Genomic DNA, 24453 nt, shown 5'->3' on the forward strand with positions numbered 1-24453 from the left:
TTACAATTTTCTTGCCATGTGAATTCCATCCGTTCTTTCTGACGCACCCTGTATTAAGTGTGGTACTTTGTGACGTAATTTCCTATGTTGTTTTTTTTATTTATTTTATTGGGTTATTTTACGACGCTGTATCAACATCTAGGTCATTTAGCGTCCGAATGAAATGAAGGTGATAATGCCGGTGAAATGAGTCCGGGGTCCAGCACCGAAAGTTACCCAACATTTGCTCGTATTGGGTTGAGGGAAAACTCCGGAAAAAAACCTCAACCAGGTAACTTGCCAGGACCGGGATTCGAACCCGGGCCACCTGGTTTCGCGGCCAGACGCGCTGACCGTTACTCCACTGGTGTGGACCCTATGTTGTTGTAACAGTAAAAATAAAGGCGAAATAAAATATAATCTGTCCATCTATAAATCAATATTGTGTAGTCAACGTCAGATACTTGTGTTGAGAGTTAATTGTTAACTCCGTTTGTGTACTTAGAGAATGAGAGTGTTGGTATGTGATGAAGTGCGCCTAGTGTTCTGTCTAGCCAGTGAAACATTAGGAGTAACCGCTTCAAGTTCGAACATTCGGTCAGATACTCGGCCTTGACGGCTGTCCTATGACCGGTCGAATATAAACCGGTTCTAAGCCCTATTCTGCAGCTATCTATTTATCATTGCTCTGGTAACCAGCTCTTTCCCAAGCATGTTCAACATTCGAAGAAATACAGTATAAGCTTATGGGGTGGTGCAATAGACTCACCGGAAGGAAGGCAGGATGATGGACTCGTATTCCTCGATGGTGCACTCTTGCACCAGGAATATGATGGGCTGTAGGACGGCTGCCAGCACCTCCTGAGTCTTCATCTCTTGCTGCAGACAAGGCCAAACGTGCTGGAACCACAGTTTCTGCAACATACACGGAGATCAGGTTTAGAAACATAATTGAAGAGTTGACCCGAATAACGGACTATGTCACTATCTGTTAACTGTGCAGTAGGATATACCATGTTACATGGTAATTCATAAATTTACTGTTGGACGGGTAACATAGACCTTTATTATATCAATATGTTTTGTACATTCAGCAACGTATACGTGTTATGTTATTGAAAGTCATGTTACACATCAGTTTATAACGTTTTTATCTTCACAGAAATGCTACTGGGGAATATAAATAATAAACAGTTTCATACAATGAGGATGGATAGACAAGACAGACAGACAGACAGACAGACAGACAAAGGACAAGTGTCAAGAGAAAAGGACAGGTGTTAGAAGAAAAGAGAAAGTGTTTGGAGAAAATAGTAAGTGCTAAGAGAAACGGACATGTGGTATGAGAAAAGCACAAGTTTTAGCAGAGAATAACAATTGGTAGGAAGAAAGGAAAGGTGTTAGGAGAAAAGAAGAAGAATTATAAGAGAAAAAGTGTTAGGAGAAAAGAATAAGAATTATAAGAGAAAAAGTGTTAGGAGAAAAGAATAAGAATTATAAGAGAACAAGTGTTAGGAGAAAAGAACAAGTGTTAGGAGGAAAGAACAAGTGTTAGGAGGAAAGAACAAATGTTAGGAGAAAAGAACAAGTGTTAGAAGAAAAGAACAAGTGTTAGGAGAAAAGAACAAGTGTTAGGAGAAGAAAACAAGTGTCAGAAGAAAAGAACAAGTGTCAGGAGAAAAGAACAAGTGTTAGGAGACAAGAACAAGTGTTAGGAGAAAAGAACAAGTGTTAGGAGAAAAGAACAAGTGTTAGGAGAAAATAACAAGTGTTAGGAGAAAAGAACAAGTATTAGGAGAAAAAAACAAGTGTTAGGAGAAAAGAACAAGTGTTAGGAGAAAAGAACAAGTATTAGGAGAAAAGAACAAGTGTTAGGAGAAAAGAACAAGTGTTAGGAGAAAAGAACAAGTGTTAGGAGAAAAGAACAAGTGTTAGGAGAAAAGAACAAGTGTTAGGAGAAAAGAACAAGTGTTAGGAGAAAACAACAAGTGTTAGGAGAAAAGAACAAGTGTTAGGAGAAAAGAACAAGTGTTAGGAGAAAAGAACAAGTGTTAGGAGAAAAGAATAAGTGTTAGGAGAAAAGAACAAGTGTTAGGAGAAAAGAACAACTGTTAGGAGAAAAGAACAAGTGTTAGGAGAAAAGAACAAGTATTAGGAGAAAAGAACAAGTATTAGGAGAAAAGAACAAGTGTTAGGAGAAAAGAACAAGTGATAAGAGAAAAGAACAAGTGTTAGGAGAAAAGAACAAGTGTTAGGAGAAAAGAACAAGTGTTAGGAGAAAAGAACAAGTGTTAGGAGAAAAGAACAAGTGCTCGGAGAAAAGAACAAGTGTTAGGAGTGAAGAACAAGTGTCGGGAGAAACAAACAAGTGTTAGGAGAAAAGAACAAGTGTTAGGAGAAAAGAACAAGTGTTAGGAGAAAAGAACAAGTGCTCGGAGAAAAGAACAAGTGTTAGGAGTGAAGAACAAGTGTCGGGAGAAACAAACAAGTGTTAGGAGAAAAGAACAAGTGTTAGGAGAAAAAACAAGTGTTAGGAGAAAAAAACAAGTGTTAGGAGAAAAGAACAAGTGTTAAGAGAAAATAACAAGTGTTAGGAGAAAAGAACAAGTGTTAGGAGAAAAGAACAAGTATTAGGAGAAAAGAACAAGTGTTGAGAGAAAAGAACAAGTGTTAGGAGAAAAGAACAAGTGTCAGGAGAAAAGAACAAGTGTCAGGAGAAAAGAACAATTGTTAGAATAAAAAACAAGTGTTAGGAGAAAAGAATAAGAATTCTAAGAGAACAAGTGTTAGGAAAAAAGAACAAGTGTTAGGAGAAAAGAACAAGTGTCAGGAGAAAAAAACAAGTGTTAGGAGAAAAGAACAACTGTTAGGAGAAAAGAACAAGTGTTAGGTGAAAAGAACAAGTGTTAGAAGAAAAGAACAAGTGTTTGGAGAAAAGAACAAGTGTCAGGAGAAAAGAACAAGTGTCAGGAGAAAAGAACAATTGTTAGAATAAAAAACAAGTGTTAGGAGAAAAGAACAGGTGTTAGGAGAAAAGAACAAGTGTTAGGAGAAAAGAACAAGTGTTAGGAGAAAAGAACAAGTGTTAGGAGAAAAGAACAAGTGTTAGGAGAAAGTAACAAGTGTTAGGAAGTGTTAGGAGAAAATAACAAGTGTTAGGAGAAAAGAGCAAGTGTTGGGAGATATGGAAAAGCGTTAAGAAAAACGAAAATATGTTATGAAGAAAGGAGATTAAGACGAAAAGGGGATGACTTAGAATAAAAGACAAAGAAGTTAAAAGGAATAGAAGAATTAAGAGATAGGAATAAAAAATTTAGAAAAAAAAATTAAGAGCGAGAAAATAATAGTAGGAAGATGTATCTGAGGGGAAAATGTGTAAGAAATTATAAGACGAGAATACTGAGGATGAGATGAAGAAATCATTGAGATAAATATTAAGAGAACTAGAAAATAAAAGTAAGAACATACGAAAAAAAAAAGAATAAAGAGTTATTCAGAGAAAACAGGGAGAGTTAGATGATATGGGTAAGAGAACCCTGAAGCGAAGGAGAAGTCTGCATTCTCCTCCCTTTGCCCTTGATTAAAAACATCTTCCGTATTTGTTGTTTCTAGTTGGAGCCAAGAATGCTTGTGAGGCTTCTTCGGTATGTTCTGCGGTTCACGGGAGCTTCATTCTAAGAAACTCGTATTATAATCTCTATCTTGCGAAGTTGGAAGCCTTAGCAGTCTGAGTGCTAATCTTACAGCGTCTCCACAGCGATGTTTGCACAGAAAACTCTCCTCCAAAGCTATCACACGTAACTTGATGCTCTAATTTGTTGTGGCTGTAAAATACCTTATTATGCCCTAATTGCCAGCTATCCTGCAACACTTAACTGCTCTCTGATTCGTCGCTTAGCAACAGATTCACAACATGGCACAACGATGCTCTAATATCTTGTTATGTTACACAAACAATATTCTTTCTACGTGGCGGGCGATACATCTAACAAATTATTTTTTCATCTATACTAATGATAAATCTGTAGCCGAAATTTTTCTGGTAATTTTCGATTTTCCAAAAAATAATTGGTACTAACATATATAATTAACCGCTCCGAAACCGAAAATCGCTTTTTTGAAATTTTTGTTTGTCTGTCTGTCTGTCTGGATGTTTGTTACCTTTCACGCGATAATGGCTGAATGAATTTATATGAAAATTGGAATATAAATTAAGTTCGTTGTAACTTAGAATTTAGGCTATATGACATTCAAAGTATTTTTTAATTTAAAAGGGGGTTATAAGGGGGCTTGAATTAAATAAATCGAAATATCTCCCTTATTATTAGTTTTCATGAAAAATATTACATAACAAAAGTTTCTTTAAAAATAATTCCCGATAAGTTTTATTCCATGCAAAATTTTGACAGGACTGATATTTAATGAGATAAATGAGTTTCAAAATTACAATAACAACGCCATCTAAGGCGGTGTAATGAAATAAAAAACAAATGACTTCGTCTATAAGGGGCCTTGGACAACAAAAATCGAAAGCTATGAAACATACGGCAGCCTACAGACAATGTTTCTGTGTTGGTATGAAGTAATATCGGAAGCTAAATTAACCGATTTGTATAATTAATTATTAATTCACCATTGGAAAGTGTAGTTTATCTAGATGGACATAATGCTATAATGTTATTACAGTAACTTCTGAGTGAATCGAGGACAGGTAAGATTATGCACAGAAAACTTGATAGGCATTCGTTTCCTGTATTTCCTAAAATAATTTTTATGACCAAATGGGTGGTCTCTGGACCAAAATTATCGCATTTTAATTTTTTTAATACAATTTAAATTAAGTAACATAATAAACGATTTATTTTCTATCAAACACGAATGTTCCCTGGATCAAATGTCCTATTTTAATTATGTAATTACTTTATATTTATTTCTAACGGGTGTAGCGGAGCGCACGGTTACGGCTAGTTTGAAATACTATTTTCCCGAATTGTACTTTATTTCAGCTATGATTGCCAGTTACAGAAAAAGTCTTTCGATATTAAAATTGGTTTAATAATTTTAGAGTAAATACATTTTTAATATTAAAATGGAAGTCCGGCGTAATCTAGGATTAGCGAGAATCCTGCGTTCTGACGAGTTCGAGTTCCTCTTGGGCATATTACGTCGTGAGTTTTTTTCCGAATGCCAGATAATTCCATTTGCTATCATAGCAGGTTTTATTCGATATTATACTTGATTTATTTATATAATGGATTTATTTCTACTGACATACTACGAAATAGAAATAAAAACAAAGTAAATTAATCCTTTGAAAAGGTGAAAAAATTCAAGTACCTTGGAGCAACAGTAACAAATATAAATGACAATCGAGAGGAAATTAAACGCAAAATAAATATGGGAAATGCCTGTTATTATACGGTTGAGAAGCTTTTATCATCTAGTATAGTCTCGAAAAATAGAATTTATAAAACAGTCCGTTATATTACCAGTTGTTCTTTATGGTTGTGAAACTTGGACTCTCACTTTGAGAGAGGAACGGAGATTAAGGGTATTCGAGAGTAATGTGGTTAGAAAAATATTTGGGGCTAAGAGGGATGAAATTTCAGGAGAATGGAAAAAGCCACACAACACAGAACTGCACCCTTTGTATTCTTCACCTAACATAATTACTTACTTACTGGCTTTTAAGGAACCCGGAGGTTCTTTGCCGCCCTCACATAAACCCGCCATTGGTCCCTATGCTGAGCAAGATTAATCCATTCTCTATCATCTTATCCCACCTCCCTCAAATCCATTTTAATATTATCTTCCCATCTACGTCTCGGCCTCCCCAAAAGTCTTTTTCCCTCCGGCCTCCCAATTAACACTCTATATGCATTTCTGGATTCCCCCATACGTGCTACATGCCCTGCCCATCTCAAACGTCTGGATTTAATGTTCCTAATTATGTCAGGTGAAAAATACAAAGCATACAGTTCTGTGTTGTGTAACTTTCTCCATTCTCCTGTAACTTCATCCATCTTAGCCCCAATTACTTTCATAAGCACCTTATTTTCAAACATCCTTAATCTTTGTTCCTCTCTCAAAGTGAGAGTCCAAGTTTCACAACCATAAAGAACAACCGGTAATATAACTGTTTTATAAATTCTAACTTTCAGATTTTTTGACAGCAGACTGGATGATAAAAGCTTCTCAACCGAATAATAACAGGCATTTCCCATATTTAGTCTATATTTAATTTTCTCCCGAGTATCATTTATATTTGTTACTGTTGCTCCCAGATATTTGAACTTCTCCACCTCTTCAAAAGATAAATTTCCAATTTTTATATTTCCATTTCGTACAATATTCTGGTCACGAGACATAATCATATACTTTGTCTTTTCGGGATTTACTTCCAAACCTATCTCTTTACTTGCTTCCAGTAAAATTCCCGTGTTTTCCCTAATGGTTTGTGGATTTTCTCCTAACATATTCACGTCATCCGCATAGACAAGCAGCTGATCACCTAACATAATTAGGAACATAAAATCCAGACGTTTGAAATGGCCGGGCATGTAGCACGTATGAGTGAATCTAGAAATGCCTGTAGAGTGTTAGTTGGGAGGCCGGAGGGAAAAAGACCTTTGGGGAGGCCAAGGCGTAGGTGGGAGGATAATAGACAAATAGATTAGAGGGTTTGGGATATGAAGGTAGGGACTGGATTAATCTTGCTCAGGATAGGGACCGATGGCGGGCTTATGCGAGGGCGGCAATGAACCTCCGGGTTCCTTAAAAGGCATTTGTAAGTAAGTAAATAAGTGAGTAAGTAATTAAGTTATCTTGTTCGATGATCGAAGAATTAAAACAGATTACGCAAGTCGTTCAAGATGCCACTACAGTAATAAATTATTAAATCCCTGTTTAAATGTACTGATCTCGACCCGCAAACCACAGCCATGCCAGTTCGGGGTTGTGCTGTGGGGTGTATGACGCACAAACAGACCGGCTGGAACCTATGACGCCGATTGTACGGAGGGAGAGAACAGTATCCGCGGCGGACGCATTATTGTAATGTGCCACTTCCAGACCACCAGGGCCGCTCCATTATCATCACATGTAGTATGAGTATACCGGGTGATGCGATTTAAGTGCTACAGTTGTAGTGGATTAAAAGCAGCATTATCACTGGAAATATTTACAAAAACTAATTATTAACTAAATAAGATAAGAAGACAGTTTTTGAAAATAAGGTAGAATAACGTCAAGGTTTTAAAATAATAATAAAAAAAATATTGAAAATAGAGAATTAATGAAGTTATTAATGTATTCCGATAGCTATATTAATTAGTAAAGGTTCAGAAGATAATTTGACTTTATAAATTGGTTAACTACTATATTTTATTTCAATAAGAATGCATTTATAATAAATTTATTAGTCATAATACCAATGAATCGAAAATGAGTGCATGCGATACAATGATGAAACTGAATTGAGGTTGATTATGTAAGCAACTTGTCAAGTTTGTGTTTAAACATGTATGCGGTAGTCTTCATAGAAGTTACGCAAACGATTCTGCTGACAAGAAAATAGTGCAAGAGTAAAGATTAACCTACATATTGAATGTACCGATTCAGCTATTTCAGGCTCATGACTTTACAGTATGTCGACATCTGCTCACCTATTTGAAATTACAAGTTATTATTTAAAATAAGACCTAAAAATTAAACATAAACATAGGATAAATAGAGCAACAGGAAAGATTGATGTACACTTGTTTATTATAGAGTTAAATTTTAAAAAGTATTAAAATATTCATGGTAGTAAATTGTGAAAAGGAGCAGAGAAATAAGGTTTAAAGTCTTAATGGTTATTAGGATTGGTTTAAACATGCATTAAAACCAGACGTCATTGCAAGTTTGAACCAATAAATTATTGAGATTTGCGATAAATTAAGTAGTTTAGGAAATTGTATATTTATCATGTATAACTACTTTTGTATATAGATCTTTTTGTTAAATTATTAAGTTTTGTACTTTTGTGAACTAATATCAATAAATCTATCACTATCACTGGAAATATTTACTAAGATCTACAGCCATTGTCTTCACGTCTAATATGTGTGCGAGGATGGTATTGGAAATGCTGCCGGTGAGATTCCGATGAAGATAATGATGATGGGGTAAAATTATATTGTTCCTGTAAGACGATGACTGTTGAAATCTGTGCTGATTGATATAATGGTGTTATCGTATGTTTGTATTACATAATTTAGATATAATGTTCCCGTCATTCACTTCAAAACACTCACCAAATTCCGCTGCAAAAATATGCGCCTGAGAACCTTTAACCTTCGGGATTATTATTCAGCAGGTATACTGTTTACGCATGCTACAGTAGTCACTGACGAACGGAGTATTCAACAGGTACACTGTTTACACAGCATGCTAGAGTACTGAGGAGTGAACTGGCAAACTTGAAACCACCGTAACGCATCCGATCGGTCCCCAACATTACAAGTCTAGTGATGGTGAAGAAGAGCGTATGGTAAGGTGGAAATGATGTTGGTAATGAAGATGATGGAGGTGTGATATTATTTAAAGTGGAGCTGTATTAGTGGTGATGAAGGTCGTATAGTACTCAAGTGGAAATGGTGTTGGTAATGATGAAGATGGAGGTATGATATTATTAAAAGTGAACATGATATTGGTGATGATGAAGATGGAGGTATGATATTACTTAAAGTGGAGCTGTATTAGTGATGATGAAGACCGTATGGTATTAAAGTGGATATGGTGTTGGTGATGATGAAGATGGAGGTATGATATTATTAAAAGTGAACACGATATTGGTGATGATGAAGATGGAGGTATGATATTACTTAAAGTGGAGCTGTATTAGTGATGATGAAGACCGTATGGTATTAAAGTGGATATGGTGTTGGTGATGATGAAGATGGAGGTATGATATTATTAAAAGTGAACACGATATTGGTGATGATGAAGATGGAGGTATGATATTACTTAAAGTGGAGCTGTATTAGTGATGATGAAGACCGTATGGTATTAAAGTGGATATGGTGTTGGTGATGATGAAGATGGAGGTATGATATTATTAAAAGTGAACACGATATTGGTGATGATGAAGATGGAGGTATGATATTACTTAAAGTGGAGCTATGTTAGTGATGATGAAGATCGTATGGTATTAAAGTGGATATGGTGTTGGTGATGATGAAGATGGAGGTATGGTATTATTAAAAGTGAACACGATATTGGTGATGATGAAGACAGTGGTATGGTATTATTTAAAGTGGAGCTATGTTAGTGATGATGAAGACCGTATGGTATTAAAGTGGATATGGTGTTGGTGATGATGAAGATGTAGGTATGGTATTATTAAAAGTGAACACAATATTGGTGATGATGAAGACGGTGGTATGGTATTATTTAAAGTGGAGCTATGTTAGTGATGATGAAGACAGTATGGTATTAAAGTGGAAATGGTGTTGGTAATGAGGAAGATGGAGGTATGGTATTATTAAAAGTGCACACGATACTGGTAATGATGAAGATGGAGGTATAATATTATTTAAAGTGGAGCTGTGTTAGTGACGATGAAGGCCGTATGGTATTAAATTGGAAATGGTATTGGAAATGGTATTGGTAATGATGAAGATGGAGGTATGATATTATTAAAAGTGAACACGATATTGGTGATGATGCAGATGGAGGTATGATATAATTTAAAGTGGAGCTGTGTTAGTGGTGATGAAGGCCGTATGGTATTAAAGTGAAAATGGTGTTGGTAATGATGAAGATGGGAGTATGGTACTGTTAAAATTGAACACGATATTCGTGATGAAGAATATGGAGGTATGATATTATTTAAAGTGGAACTGTGTTAGTGATGATGAAGGCCGTATGGCATTAAAGTGGAAATGGTGTTGGTAATGATGAAGATGGAAGTACGTTATTGTTAAAATTGAACACGATATTCGTGATGAATGTAGAGGTATGCTATTATTTAAAGTGGAGCTGTGTTAGTGATGGTGAAGGCCGTATGGTAATAAAGTGGAAATGGTGTTGGTAATGTTGAAGATGGAGATATGGTATTATTAAAAGTGTTGGTGATAATGAAGATAGAGAATTGATTATTATGATATTATTTGATATTATGATTTGAAGATAGAGATTTGATAATGAAGATAGAGATTTGATATTATGATATTATTTGATATTATGATATTATTTAAAGTGGAGCTGTGTTAGTGATGGTGAAGGCCGTATGGTAATAAAGTGGAAATGGTGTTGGTAACGTTGAAGTTGGAGATATGATATTATTAAAAGTGTTGGTGATGATGAAGTTAGAGATCTGATATTTAAAGTGGAGATTGTGTTGGTACTTATGAAGATGGAGGTATGGCACTATATAAAATATATATGCTCTTGGTGATGATATTTATTTAAAGTGGAGATGTTATTGGTGTTGAAAAAGATTGAGTTACAGCATTATTTAAAGTGGAGGTGGTATTGGTGTTGATGAAGATAGAGTTACGTTATTATTTAAAGCGGAGATGGCATTGATGTTGATGAAGACTGAGTTACGATATTATTTAAAGTGGAGCTGGTATTGGTGTTGATGAAGATTGAGTTACGATATTATTTAAAGTGGAGATGGTATTGGTGTTGATGAAGATAGAGTTACGATATTATTTAAATTGGAGATGGTATTGGTGTTGATGAAGATAGAGTTACGATATTATTTGAAGTGGAGATGTGTTGCTAATGATGAAGATAGATATATGGTATTATTTAATGTGAAAATTAGGTTGATAATGTTGATGAAGGTAGAGGTATCGTACTATTTATACTGGAGATCTTCGTGTTAGTGATTATGAAGGTGGAGATGTTATTATTTAAAGTGGAGATGGGGTTGATGATGGTGGTGAAGGTGTAAGTATATTATTTGTGATGAAGATGAAGGTGTTGGTGACTGAGGTAAACGTGATACTGGTGAAAGTTGTTGCGTTAGAAACTATGGAGGTGAAGATGGTGGTAGCGTAGGAGAGAGAAAAAGCGAAGTTGTTAGTGGCTGTGGAGATATAATTGGTAGAAACTTCTAAAGTCAGGAGAACTTTGTAAAAATAAGGTATGTATTGACTGTATCAGCAAACAAAGGAAAAAAATTATGACACTTTTGAACTAAGTACGTAGAGACAACTTCACGTCCATAATATGTAATTACACTATATACATAATTAGATAATATTATTTTAATTATTATCATTAAGCATTACAGTTACTTGCAATCATAGTAAAATACTACATTTTTTCATTGCTACAGGAAAGGTTCTGGTAGCCAGAGCTTAGGGTTGCCTAGCAGACAGCAGCCCTGATGTTCTGGCTGACCTCTTTGATATTATAGTGCTGAAAGGCCAGACTGATGATTGTCCCAAATGATATTGGACCTGCGGGGGTTCCCCCTACTGCCGTTAAGTGGTAGGAACAACATGACGTGTACTTGATGTGGGAGTCAAATGTTCCAACAGACGTCATGTATAGGGAATACTGTGACACATTATACGGTAAAAAAACAAGCTCAATGAGATAGCGAATTGCTCACTTGATCACTGACAAAATGTAATACAATTGTAACGTTATGTACAGAATGGACGGCATTGTAAATCTGACGGAATAGTATTTAATGTGATATAATGTAATACGATTGTTATGTAATGTAATGTAATACAATGTAATTGTTAAATAATACAATTTATAATTTATTTCCAAGAAATAGTCTACCCAGGCATCCTGGGTTGCCAAAAACACAGAATAACACACATATAAGAATAATAACGATTACAGTAAACTAGAGGAGTCAAATTGAAATGTGAACTAGGAGCTTAAATTTAAGAAATAATAAATTTGTACATATATTGTATAATCACACACTAACGGACAGAAAGAGGGGGGGGATTATGATATTCCGTATATAGTACATTATGCAACGAGCCTATAATGAAGGTAATTAAGAAATGAGTATGGATATTTATGAAACGAGCGCAAGCGAGTTTCATAATTTTCATACGAGCTTCTTTATTACCATTATAGGTGAGTTTCATACGACTTTTTATGCTCGACCATATTTCTAACTTGATATTATTAATTTTAATTGTATCTGACCTTCAGCAATGTTCCGTATGTTGTGAGATGTGCGCAGACGCGAAAGTATTGATTTTTTTCCGAGGAACAGATGTCCACATTGACCTTGCTAGGCCATAAGAACCTACAGAGATAACATTGAAATTAAATTAGACATTGAAAAACGAGATGACAAATTGAATTTATTTGAATATTATTTACAATTAACGCTAATTATTATAGTAACAGAACATAACCTTCTGCGACAGTATTGGATTTCCAGCCTCCGTGAGTTTTCGCTAATTCTCTTTCGATTGCATATCCGAGAATAATCGATACTTGCGGTTTTATAACGGTAGAAAGCTGACCTGTTATTGGCTGAACAGTTGTAACCTGAGTCGTCATTGGCTGAAAGACCTGACCTTTAATGAGTAGGTGTACTTTAATGACATGCATTAAAGGTCTGCTACCAGGTGTATAATTACTACGTTTCGGCATGGTCGAGCATAAAATGATTTTTCAGAATCGCCACAGACCCTTTAATGCTAGAAGTAATTATTTTTGGAATGATGTCATGGATTCCAAATGTTTTGATAGTGTTTACAGTTGATCGTGGGATGGTGCCCCTCGCTCCGATCATTAAACCATGTACTTCCCAGGTGCCTTCCATCTGATATTTTTCTCGAAAATACAGAATAGTAGGCTCATAAATTTGTTGTTTCTCTTTGTTGACCTCAGATGGTTGGGTCTGGCTCATCTCAAATCTAACAGCTGGGTCCAGTATAAAGCCTTTACCATTAGTCTTGTCTATAGCTACGATGTCCGCTCTTCTAATTCCGCCGCCTTCAGACGCAACGCAGTGCATCTCTTCATGGACCTCGAAGGATCTTTTTAAAAGGGCTTGTGCTGTTAGTTTTCGGATGTTATGATGGCGTGAATTTCTCAGGAGTTCTCCATCCTGACAGGATCCTAGGAAGTGTGCTAAGGTTTCAATCTCGTTGCAGTATCTGCAATCGTCCAAGGATCTCCCATGAAGACTTCTCACTGGTGCTACGTTATTGTTGTTCAGTGAACTGTCTGAAGACAGGTCTGGACCCCACAAGTGATACCAATAAGACACCACTCATGAGGTAACTAAGCCGTGAGATAATGGGGTAAGGTAGCCAGTTACTTTCCCCCTCCAGTGCATATGTCGCTGACTAGCTACATATGACACTAATCAGACTTCAGATGTACACAAATAATTGTTCTTCCTCTGATACATATCGTCAAGCGAGATGTACTGCCTGATAATAATATATGGACAGAAATTGTGAATTGTAACATTTATAAAATAATGCAATGTAATGCAACTGTAAATTAATGCAATGTAAGGTAGTAGTAATAATAATAATAATAATAATAATAATAATAATAATAATAATAATGTAGGTCTATTTTCAAAATAATACAATATAATTTAATTGCTCTTTTCCCGAAAGGCCATAGCCCAAAAATAGTAAATTTGAGAAGAGATTAAAGAATTGTCCTGTTTTGCTCATATTCAATACCGTAAACTGGGGTTGCTTTGAACACAGAGGAAACTTTGAACATTTTTTTTTCAGAAAATCATATTTAGGTTTCTACATGCTGCACTTGTTATAGATGGAGGTAAATTTGGTATGAGAATGATTTTATGATAATTTACCTCCATCTATAACAAGTGCAGCACGTAGAAACCTAAATATGATTTTCTGAAAAAATGTTCAAAGTTTCCTCTGTGTTGAAAGTAACCCCAGTTTACGGTTAATGACTTTATTAGCATTGTGATGCCATAGATGTGATAATAATGTATCCATATAACACAGAAATGACAATCAAAAATTATTTTTTGCTTATGTTGTAAGTACCCAAAATCCTGGACTTAAGGGGTTAGGTACAACTTACAACAACAAAATTTTGGAAATATTCAACATTTTTTTCCTCCATTACTGTATCTTGTACAAAAGTTAAAATTGGTATGTGTAAAACACTGTCCTTCTGCTATTTGAAAAAAATATTTTTACGGTTTAAAAAAATTATTTACATAATTTTTTTTTTTCAAAATATAGTTCACTGTGCAGTGATGATTCGTTTCTCACATAACTCAAAAACTATCCAACATTCTGTGATGAAATTTTTTGTGCATGTCTTATCTACAATATGATGCAAGACCACTTCTCTACCTTTGATAGATGGCCTGATAATTCATTTTAGAAAAATGATCAAATATTATTTTCTATTACACAAAAAAAAAAAAAATATTTATTAAGAACCGTAGTTGAAAGAGCATGGTACTGTAAACATGAGTTTCAGCAATAAAATAAAAGAGAGAGAACATGAAAAAGTAATTTTTTTCTGAATATGTTCACGACAAGCGATACATAATCACACAATGCAATAAATGAATAAATAAATAAATAAATAAATAAATAAATAAATAAATAAATAAATAAATAAATAAATAAATAAATAAATAAATAAATAAGATAGATAGATTTATTGATATTAGTTCACAAAAGTACAAAACTTAATAATTTAACAAAAAGATCTATATACAAAAGTAGTTATACATAATAAATATACAATTTCCTAAACTACTTAATTTATCGTAAATCTCAATAATTTATTGGTTAAAATTGCACTTACGTCTGGTTTTAGTGCATGTTTAAACCAATCGTAATGACCATTAAGACTTTAAACCTTATTTATCTGCTCCTTTTCACGATTTAATTGCAATTTTTAGGTCTTATTTTACATAATAACTTATTGTTTCAAATAGGTGAGCAAAATAAATAAATAAATAAATAAATAAATAAATAAATAAATAAATAAGTAAATAAATAAATAAATAAATAAATAAATAAATAAATAAATAAATAAATAAATAAGTAAATAAGTAAATAAACAAGTAAATAAATAAATATGTAAATAAATAAGTAAATAAATGAATAAGTAAATAAATAAATAAATAAGCAAACAAGTAAATAAATAAAATAAATAAGTAAATAAGTAAATAAACAAGTAAATAAATAAATATGTAAATAAATAAGTAAATAAATAAGTAAGTAAATAAATAAATAAGCAAACAAGTAAATAAATAAATAAATAAATAAATAAATAAGTAAATAAATATATATATATATTTACCATTCTATAGAATACACCTAGATTCCATCCTCTGTTGCATGTATGGTACCACAGTCTTACCGGTAAGAAACCGTCAGCTCAGAGAGCCACGAATGGCCGCCTAAACTTGGAAGAGCGTCGTCAAACAGCCACTATACTGTAGTGGAATGTTATGTGAGAGACCAGATATCTGGCCTGAAATATTTTGTTCCCCGGTTTCTGTGAAGCTTCAATTATGAAAACATTCTATACTCCGATGTTTGCAATAACAACCTACGGCGATGAGGAAACTTCAAGTTGTGACTCCAAACTGTGACGTCAAACTGCGAAGACGGCATACTCATATGCACAAAGGACGATATAGACTGGCATCCTCCCACACAGACAATTCCTTGTAGTTCCAGAATGACGGAATTTGATTCATATTTCGTTTCAAATAACTCGTAGTTAATAAAAAATTAGAAAATCCACAAAACTCTATCAAGCGACTTCTTATTGTGTCCATTATTTCTTAAATCGTGTGAATTTATATAACACTTCCTCACTCATACAATGTAACTCAAATTTTCATACACAAATTCTTTCTTTCACACACATACGTCCACATAGGACGACATATACACACGCTTACGTAACTAAACACACACCTACAAAAATATTCACGTATTCATACTCATAAATTCCTCACACATAATCTCAGATACGCATATACCCATAAACGCACCAACATTAAGACACAATCACGTACAAATTCACAACTTCTCACATATTCTCATTATCCTCACTCATCCGTACACAACCTCATATACGCACGCACATTTTCACACACTTACTTTAGCCTAAAACAAATGCACTATGACAGCCATGCATGTACTCACATTCATTCATAGTGTTCTGCTCAATGGCAGGTCTTTCACTGCAAACCCAGTATTCTCCAATATTTAATGTTTTCTGCCTTCTTCTTTGTTCCCGCATATGATCCATATATCTTAATGTCGTCTATCATTTAATATCTTCTTCTGCCCCGAACTCTTCTCCCGGTCACCATTCTTTCCAATGCATCCTTCAGTAGGCAGTTTCTTCTCGGCCAGTGACCCAACCAATTCCTTTTCCTCATCCTGATCACCTTCAGCATCATTCTTTCTTCACCCACTCTTTTCAACACAGCTTCATTTCTTATTCTGTCTGTCCACTTCACACGCTCCATCCTTCTCGATACCCACATTTCGAATGCTTCTACTCGCTTCTCTTCACTTTGTCGTAATGTCCATGCTTTTACCCCACACAATACCACACTCCACACAAAGCACTTCAATAGTAGGGGAGACCAGTGTAAAGCGGCCTACCTGGGTAAAACGGCCATGTGTAAGCATACCTTTAGCAGCATTGCCATATTACCGATTATGTAGTGCACTACGTCAGAACTGCTTCTGAAAGTGGTCTGTAAATTCGTGGATGGCTGTCTTCACAATTTATGATTATTTCGATGTGATAACTGTTTTTGGAGGTTCTGATCTAAGGTATCTACTTATTATTTGATATAATTTCATACATAATATACATAACGTGAAATGTTTATTTACTGCTTGATATAATAGAGGTTATAAAGTTCAACATGCATGTGTTCGAGACTACTTCAAGATGGCGGTGTTATGCTACAAGCTTGTTTGTTTAGATGCATATGTTCGGTGTAAAACGGCCATGCACGGTGGCCGTTTTACACAGTGCTTGGCCGTTTTACATCGTGCTTGATGGTTTTACTCTGATATCTCTGACGTAATACATTGAAACACTAGAACTTCTACAAGTAATTCGGTTTCTTATCCAGTATCAACTAGGCTGTAAGTAGACGTATTAAGAACACTGATAGAAATTCTTGGAGCAGGGTAAATATGAGGGAAGCCATTAAAGCTGTTCAGGAAAATAAAATGAGAACTACAAAGGCAAGCAAAATGTATGATTTGTCTAGAACCAATCTGAGTCGGCGAGTCGAAGAAAGGAATATAGATGCCATGTGCTGAAAAACTAAAAGACAAAGCTGAAGCAGCCAGGTTCAAGAAAATAGTTAGAAAAAGAAACATGTATCATAAAATAATTTTGGAAAAGAAGAATGCTAAGAACATTGAAATTACAAGTAGCGAAGAGAATTTAGACGAAGAGGAAGATGCTGAATGCATATTTTGTCAAGAAAATATCCACTCCATTTCAGCTAGTGGTGAAGGATGGGCTCGCTGTATGTCGTGCATGAAATGGGCTCATGAAGAGTTTCCTGGACTTGATCCTGTAGCAGACGATGATTTCACCTGCGGTTTGTATCGCTAGACTATTAAATTTAAATGTCCTAATTCGTGTTATAATTGATACCATATTAATGCTTTCTTTTCAATTATATGATCTTAGTTAATTAGATTAACATGTTCCACTTTCACGATAATAAATAATATCGTGTAACTATATGTATTTTTCAACTGAATATGTTTTCTATCACATTTTTTTCCAGCATAATATACACTGGGCCGTATTACACAGATGCCAGTGTAAAACGGCCATTATATTCTGAAAAATTTTAATTTCGACAATATATATTTTTTCAAAATTTAAAAAAATGCCATATCACTGTCCTTGGATGATATACAACTCACACCTTTAAATTTAGACTCTTAAGCACACCGAAAGTTGTGTAAAGTAACACTTAAAATTAAGGTGGCCGTTTTACACAGGTTTCCCCTATCTTCCTTAGTTATATTTTCAGAAGTCCGCAGAAGATGCTCCTTCTTCTATTGAAAGCTTCCTTGGCCATCGCTTTCCTCTTTTTTTGACTTTCTGGCAGCAATTCATGTTCCTGCTTATAGTACACCCTAAATATTTGAACACATATTATACAGGGTGCTAAAAAGTATCTAATATTTTAGGACGTGCTAGTGTGCATCAAAACAAGAAAATAATGTCTAATAAACATGGGTCCCGCAACACATACTTTCTGAGATCTGAACCCTTGTTCATAGGAGGTGTTCAATGTGACGTCCATTCATGGCAATGCATTCCTCTGGCCATCGGCGTAAGGAATCACGCACTTTTTGAAATTTGTTTTAATACGTTAATAAGAAAGTCCTGATAACGATTTCGAGTTAATCTCTGTGGTAGCACGTATGGCCCGATTAATCTATCATCAAGAACGCCTGCCCATAAGTTGATTGAGAATCGATGCTGATGCCTTGTTTCTTCAACTGCATGGGGATTTTCATTAGCCCACACATGCTGATTACCAAAATTCACAACACAATCTCTGCTGAACCCCGCTCTTATCCGTAATAGGACTTTTGTTTTCAGTATTCCTTGCGACGTATCAGTATTCCATGCCAGGGGTGTCAACTACGGTATGATTATCTGGTAGTCTGCTGTATTGTAGGGCAGATAAATGCATTGTCATGAATGGACGTCACATTGAGCACCTCCTATGAACAAATGTTCAGATCTCAGAAAGTATGTATCGTAGGACCCATGTTTATTAGACATTATTTTCTTGTTTTGATGCATACTATTACCTCCTAAAGTATTGAATACTTTTTTAACACCCTGTATACTTGATTGATTGATTTCATGAGGACTGAATCCGGGATGGACCGCTAAGGCCCATTGTACGCTCTATATTCGATAATTATCGAAGTCGAATGACCCGGTTGGCATTCGTGAATCCGACGTTGGCAGGTGAGCCATCCTTCCTGTGCCCTAAAGATAAGATCCCGTCATCTACTCACGGCCCAAATCTAGAGCTCCTAGCCCTTAGAACGTACTCTCAATTAAAAAAAATATGACAGCCTGAAAATAGAGATAGATAGATGGTAAAACCGATGTGTCAGAGGAAGAACAATTGTTACTCTGCATTTGAAGTCTGATTAGTGTAATATGTAGCTAATCGGGGATGTATGCAATGGAGGGGGAAAGGAACTGGGCACCCTACCCCATTATCTTTTTTTTACTTGGTTATTTAACGACGCTGTATCAACTACGAGGTTATTTAGTGTCGATGGGATTGGTGATAGCGAGATGGTATTTGGCAAGATGAGGCCGAGGATTCGCCCATAGATTACCTGAAATTTGCCGTGCGGTTGGGGAAAATCTCGGAAAAACCCAACCAGGTAATCAGCCCAAGCGGGAATCAAACCCGCGCCCGAACGCAACTCCGGATCGGCAGACAAGCGCCTTAGCCGACAGAGCTACGCCGGTGGCTATATCCCATTATCACATGGCTTAGTTGCCTCATAAGTGGTGCCTTGTTGGTATCATTTGGGAGGTTGAGACTTGTCTTCGGGCAGTTGACTAAACAACAGTGGTAAAACATGTCAAATGATTCGACATGTTTATATAATTTAATATGCTACAAGTCCACACCTGTGGAGTAAGGGTTAGCACGTCTAGCCGCGAAACCAGGTGGCCCGGGTTCGATTCCCGGTCGGGGCAAGTTACCTGGTTGAGGTTTTTTCCGGGGTTTTCCCTCAATCCAATATGAGCAAATGCTGGATAACTTTCGGTGCTGGACCCCGGACTCATTTCACCGGCATTATCACCTTCATCTCATTCAGACGCTAAATAACCTGAGCTGTTGATAAAGCGTCGTAAAATAACCTACTAAAAAAAATATGCTACAAGTTGAACGCCGCGCCGTGGCGTCGCGGTCTAAGGCATCCCGCCTAGGACTCGCGTTACGGAATGCGCGCTGGTTCGAGTCCTCATGGGGAAAGAAATTTTCTCGTGAAATTTCGGCCAGTGTATGGGACCGGTGCCCACCCAGCATCGTGATGCACTTGGGGAGCTACGATAGGTAGCGAAATCCGGTTGCGAATACCAGCTATAACGGCTGGGGGGATCATCGTGCTAACCACACGATACCTCCATTCTGGTTGGATGATCGTCCACCTCTGCTTCGGCATGTGGGCGTGAGGCCAGCAGCCGGCTGCTCGGTTTAGGCCCTTCACGGGCTGTAGCGCCACGGATTATTATTATTATTATTATTATTATATTATTATTATTATTATTATTATTATTATTATTATTATTATTATTATTATTATTATTATAGTACTCTTTGTCCCTTGTGGCAGCTCACGAATGGTGAGAAGATTTCTAAGTTATGTAATGGTGAACTCTCAGTTTTGTGTTAAATATAGAATTGTGCGTATTCTGTACCTGATACGCAAATGTCGAAATCAGGGTCTTCGATTTGATCATTATGACAAATAAAATTATTCTGTGTCCCAAATTAATGCAGGCCTGTGATAAAATATACAGTATCTATACAGCATTTAAATGGAGAAATTTAATTATTTGTATGTAGCTGTAAATTCTGAAACAAATTTCTTATTTTGAATTTAAAATTTAATGTTATATTCGTACGGTAACTTACATACAGGTAAGAACTTCGTTTCTTTAATTTTTTGTGTACACAATCTCGGCTTTTTAATAAGACTTATTGACCATTTAACTTCTTCAAAGAAACGGTGCGGAAATAATACCCGGTAACCATGGAAACGAAATCGTGAAAGGTTTTTGGAGGGAATCGTTTTAACATTGGAGTCTTAATACCGCTGAAGGCGGCAGTGGAAGTAGGGCAGTATCCAAGCACTCTACTGTTTTATGGCTCCCCTGCAGTGCTGCAACCTGTTAACACGCCGAGGAATTACAGGCTACGCTGCCGAGATCATTCAATTAGAGAACGATCCCCCCACGAGGGTCACTTACGGGGCTGTTTTTTTCCTGGAAGAAATGTTAAACACTCTAAGACAAGGTTGTACAAAGCACTCAGTGTTCCTCAGTATGATGGCAACATTGGACAGCTTTCTATTATTTTCTACAAGGAAAAATATTACACTGTAAAAACAGATTTATAATTAATACAAAGTCACGATAGGAGAAGAAATGTCAGGATAAATCGAAGTAGGGAAAGGAGTACGTCAAGGATGCCCTTTATCACCTATCCTGTTCATCTACTTGGAGGATTTAGTGGAGAACTGTTTCCAGAACATGGGAGATGTGATAGTAGGAGGAAGAAGAATTAAGTGCTATAGATTTGCTAATGTTATGGCTTTGTTAGCAAGAGAGGAGATGATACTGAGATATATGCCAGCTTATTTACTTACTTACTTACTTACTTATGGCTTTTAAGGAACCCGGAGGTTCATTGCCGCCCTCACATAAGCCCGCCATTGATCCCTATGCTGAGCAAGATTAATCCAGTCTCTATCATCATATTCCACCTCCCTTAAATCCATTTTAATATTATCTTCCCATCTACGTCTCGGTCTCCCCAAAGGTCTTTTTCCCTCAGGCCTCTCAACTAACATTCTATATGCATTTCTGGATTCGCCCATACGTGCTACATGCCCTGCCCATCTCAAACGCCTGGATTTAATGTTCCTAATTATATCAGGTGAAGAATACAATGCGTGCAGTTCTGTGTTATGTAACTCCATTCTCCTGTAACTTCATCCCTCTTAGCCTCAAATAGTTTTCTAAGCACCTTATTCTCAAACACCCTTAACCTATGTTCCTCCCTCAAAGTGAGAGTCCACGTTTCACAACCATAAAGAACAACCGGTAATATAACTGTTTTATAAATAAAATTATAACTCGATACCCGGCCCCGGAACAATTTTTGCCTTGAAATTATTCAAATCTGCTTTACAGGAAGCTTTACCTGAAAGATTAGATTTGCATAATATATACGTTCCTGTGTACGTTAACAGAAAACCACAATTTCAAGTCAGACAGAGTTTGAGTGCACTCGATGTGGGTCTCTGGCGTTTCGTCAGCCCACGCGAGTTGTGTGGATATAAAGGGAAAAGTTGAGACGGTGTCGGGTGGAGTTCTCGGGTAGCTCAGTTGGCAGAGCGCTGGTACGTTCAACCAGAGGTCCCGGGATCGATACCCGGCCCCGGAACACTTTTTCCCTTGAAATTATTCAAATCTGCTTTACAGGAAGCTTTACCTGAAAGATTAGATTTGCATAATATATACGTTCCTGTGTACGTTAACAGAAAACCACAATTTCAAGTCACACAGAGTTTGTGTGCACTCGATGTGGGTCTCTGGCGTTTCGTCATCCCACGCGAGTTGTGTGGATATAAAGGGAAAAGTTGAGACGGTGTCGGGTGGAGTTCTCGGGTAGCTCAGTTGGCAGAGCGCTGGTACGTTCAACCAGAGGTCCCGGGATCGATACCCGGCCCCGGAACAATTTCTCCCTTGAAATTATTCAAAATTCTAACTTTCAAATTTTTTGACAACAGACTGGATGATAAAAGCTTCTCAACCGAATAATGACTGGCATTTCCCATAATTATTCTGTGTTTAATTTCCTCCCGAGTATCATTTACATTTGTTACTGTTGCTCCCAGGTATTTGAATTTTTCCACCTCTTCAAAGGATAAATTTCCAATTTTTATATTTCCATTTCGTACAATATTCTCGTCACGAGACATAATCATATACTTTGTCTTTTCGGAATTTACTTCCAAACCTATTTCTTTACTTGCTTCCAGTAAAATTCCCGCATTTTCCCTAATCGTTTGTGGATTTTCTCCTAACATATTCATGTCATCCGCATAGACAAGCAGCTGATGTAACCCATTCAATTCCAAACCCTCTCTGTTATCCTGGACTTTCTTAATGGCATACTCTAGAGCAAAGTTAAAAAGTAAAGGTGATAGTGCATCTCCTTGCTTTAGCCCACAGTGAATTGGAAACGCATCTGACAGAAACTGACCTATACGGACTATATCAGCAAATCTTATGTACTGTACTTTATTCTTCTTCCTCCTAGTATTACACTTTCAAGTTTTGAAAACAGATACTGTATTCTCCAATATTAGACAGGCAGAAAAAGTGGATTTTCTCAAGTCTCACAATCAACTTTTCCTTATGTCACATTACTTTCTCTTTGCACGTCCTATAACGAGAAGTAAACAAATTTAATTATTTGTTTAATGTTTGTGAAACTGGGACAGATTTATGGGTCTAGGCTCTGCAGTTCGTTCATCAAGCGGCGTCTTTCAGAGTTCCAACTAATTCAACATGAAGGTGAGTATTGTTTGGCTATTCTAGTGTATGTGCGTGAAGATTATTTTGCGACGTTTTATCAACATCTTAAGTTATTTAGCTTCTGAATGAGATGAAGGTGATAATGCCGGTGAAATGAGTCCGGGGTCCAGCACCGAAAGTTACCCAGCATTTGCTCATATTGGGTTGAGGGAAAACCCTGGAAAAAAACCTCAACCAGGTAACTTTCCCCGACCGGGAATCGAACCCGGGGCACCTGGTTTCGCGGCCAGACGGGCAGGGCACAGTTGCGCCCCACGGTCAGATGAAATGCAGCAGATAAAAAAGGGTCCCTGTTTTGTGGGCATAGTTGCGCCCCGTTCCCATCAGGTAGAGAAAAGGGGATGGCATAGTTGCGCCTCGATGAAATAGGTAGAGAAAAAGACACTACGGAAACTCGAGTCTCGTAATCAACCAACCTTATTGATTTCTTATGCGATATGATATTCATTATCGATACCGTTGAAATGAACACCATGAAGTTGGCAGTATTTTATTAACTGTTTTTCTACTGTTTATGCAATGATTATCAATAACCTACCTTTAAAATGAACACCATGAAGTTGGCAGTACTTTATTAACTGACATATTCAAATGAGTGAGCCATTGGAATATGGGGGCTTAGCAGTCTTTGACATTTTATTAATGATTTTCACACCGTCTGTGGCGTATAGTGAGGATAATTTAAAATTAATGTTAATTTTAGTGAAAAGGGTAAAAAGTTAATAATTCACAACGGTTCTATGTTTCAATTTTCGAAACCCTGTACCGTAGGGTTGAGATATCGATTTAAAAACCAAAGATGCATTTCATTTATTGTGTGTGATCGATAAAAAAGTGTTATTTTAAATAGTAAAATTGATCATATGCTAGGCCTACCTGATTTCAATGCAGCTTTCACTGTAATATTTGTAAGTAATTTGTTTATATTATGACAATTACTTTCGTGTGTACTATGTCCATCGGGGCGCAACTATGCCATGTCCATTCTGCTACCTGATTTCTTCGGGGTGCAACTATGCCATGTCCCATCTCCTTCCTGATTTCTTCGGGGCGCAACTATGCCATGTCCATTCTGCTACCTGATTTCTTCGGGGCGCAACTATGCCA

General features: G+C 36.3%; 1 protein-coding gene across 1 annotated transcript in view; it reads right to left on the bottom strand.

Annotated features, from left to right (window-relative positions):
- bma (SCY1-like protein bma) overlaps window positions 1-24453 on the bottom strand; it is a 1113807-nt gene that overhangs the window by 220531 nt on the left and 868823 nt on the right. Inside the window, exon 9 of the mRNA XM_069846551.1 lies at window positions 749-894. Coding sequence (XP_069702652.1) covers window positions 749-894 — 146 coding nt within the window. The remainder of the gene's footprint in view (window positions 1-748; window positions 895-24453) is intronic.

The sequence above is a fragment of the Periplaneta americana genome, chromosome 14 (assembly GCF_040183065.1).
Source record: "Periplaneta americana isolate PAMFEO1 chromosome 14, P.americana_PAMFEO1_priV1, whole genome shotgun sequence".
Taxonomy (NCBI): domain Eukaryota; kingdom Metazoa; phylum Arthropoda; class Insecta; order Blattodea; family Blattidae; genus Periplaneta; species Periplaneta americana.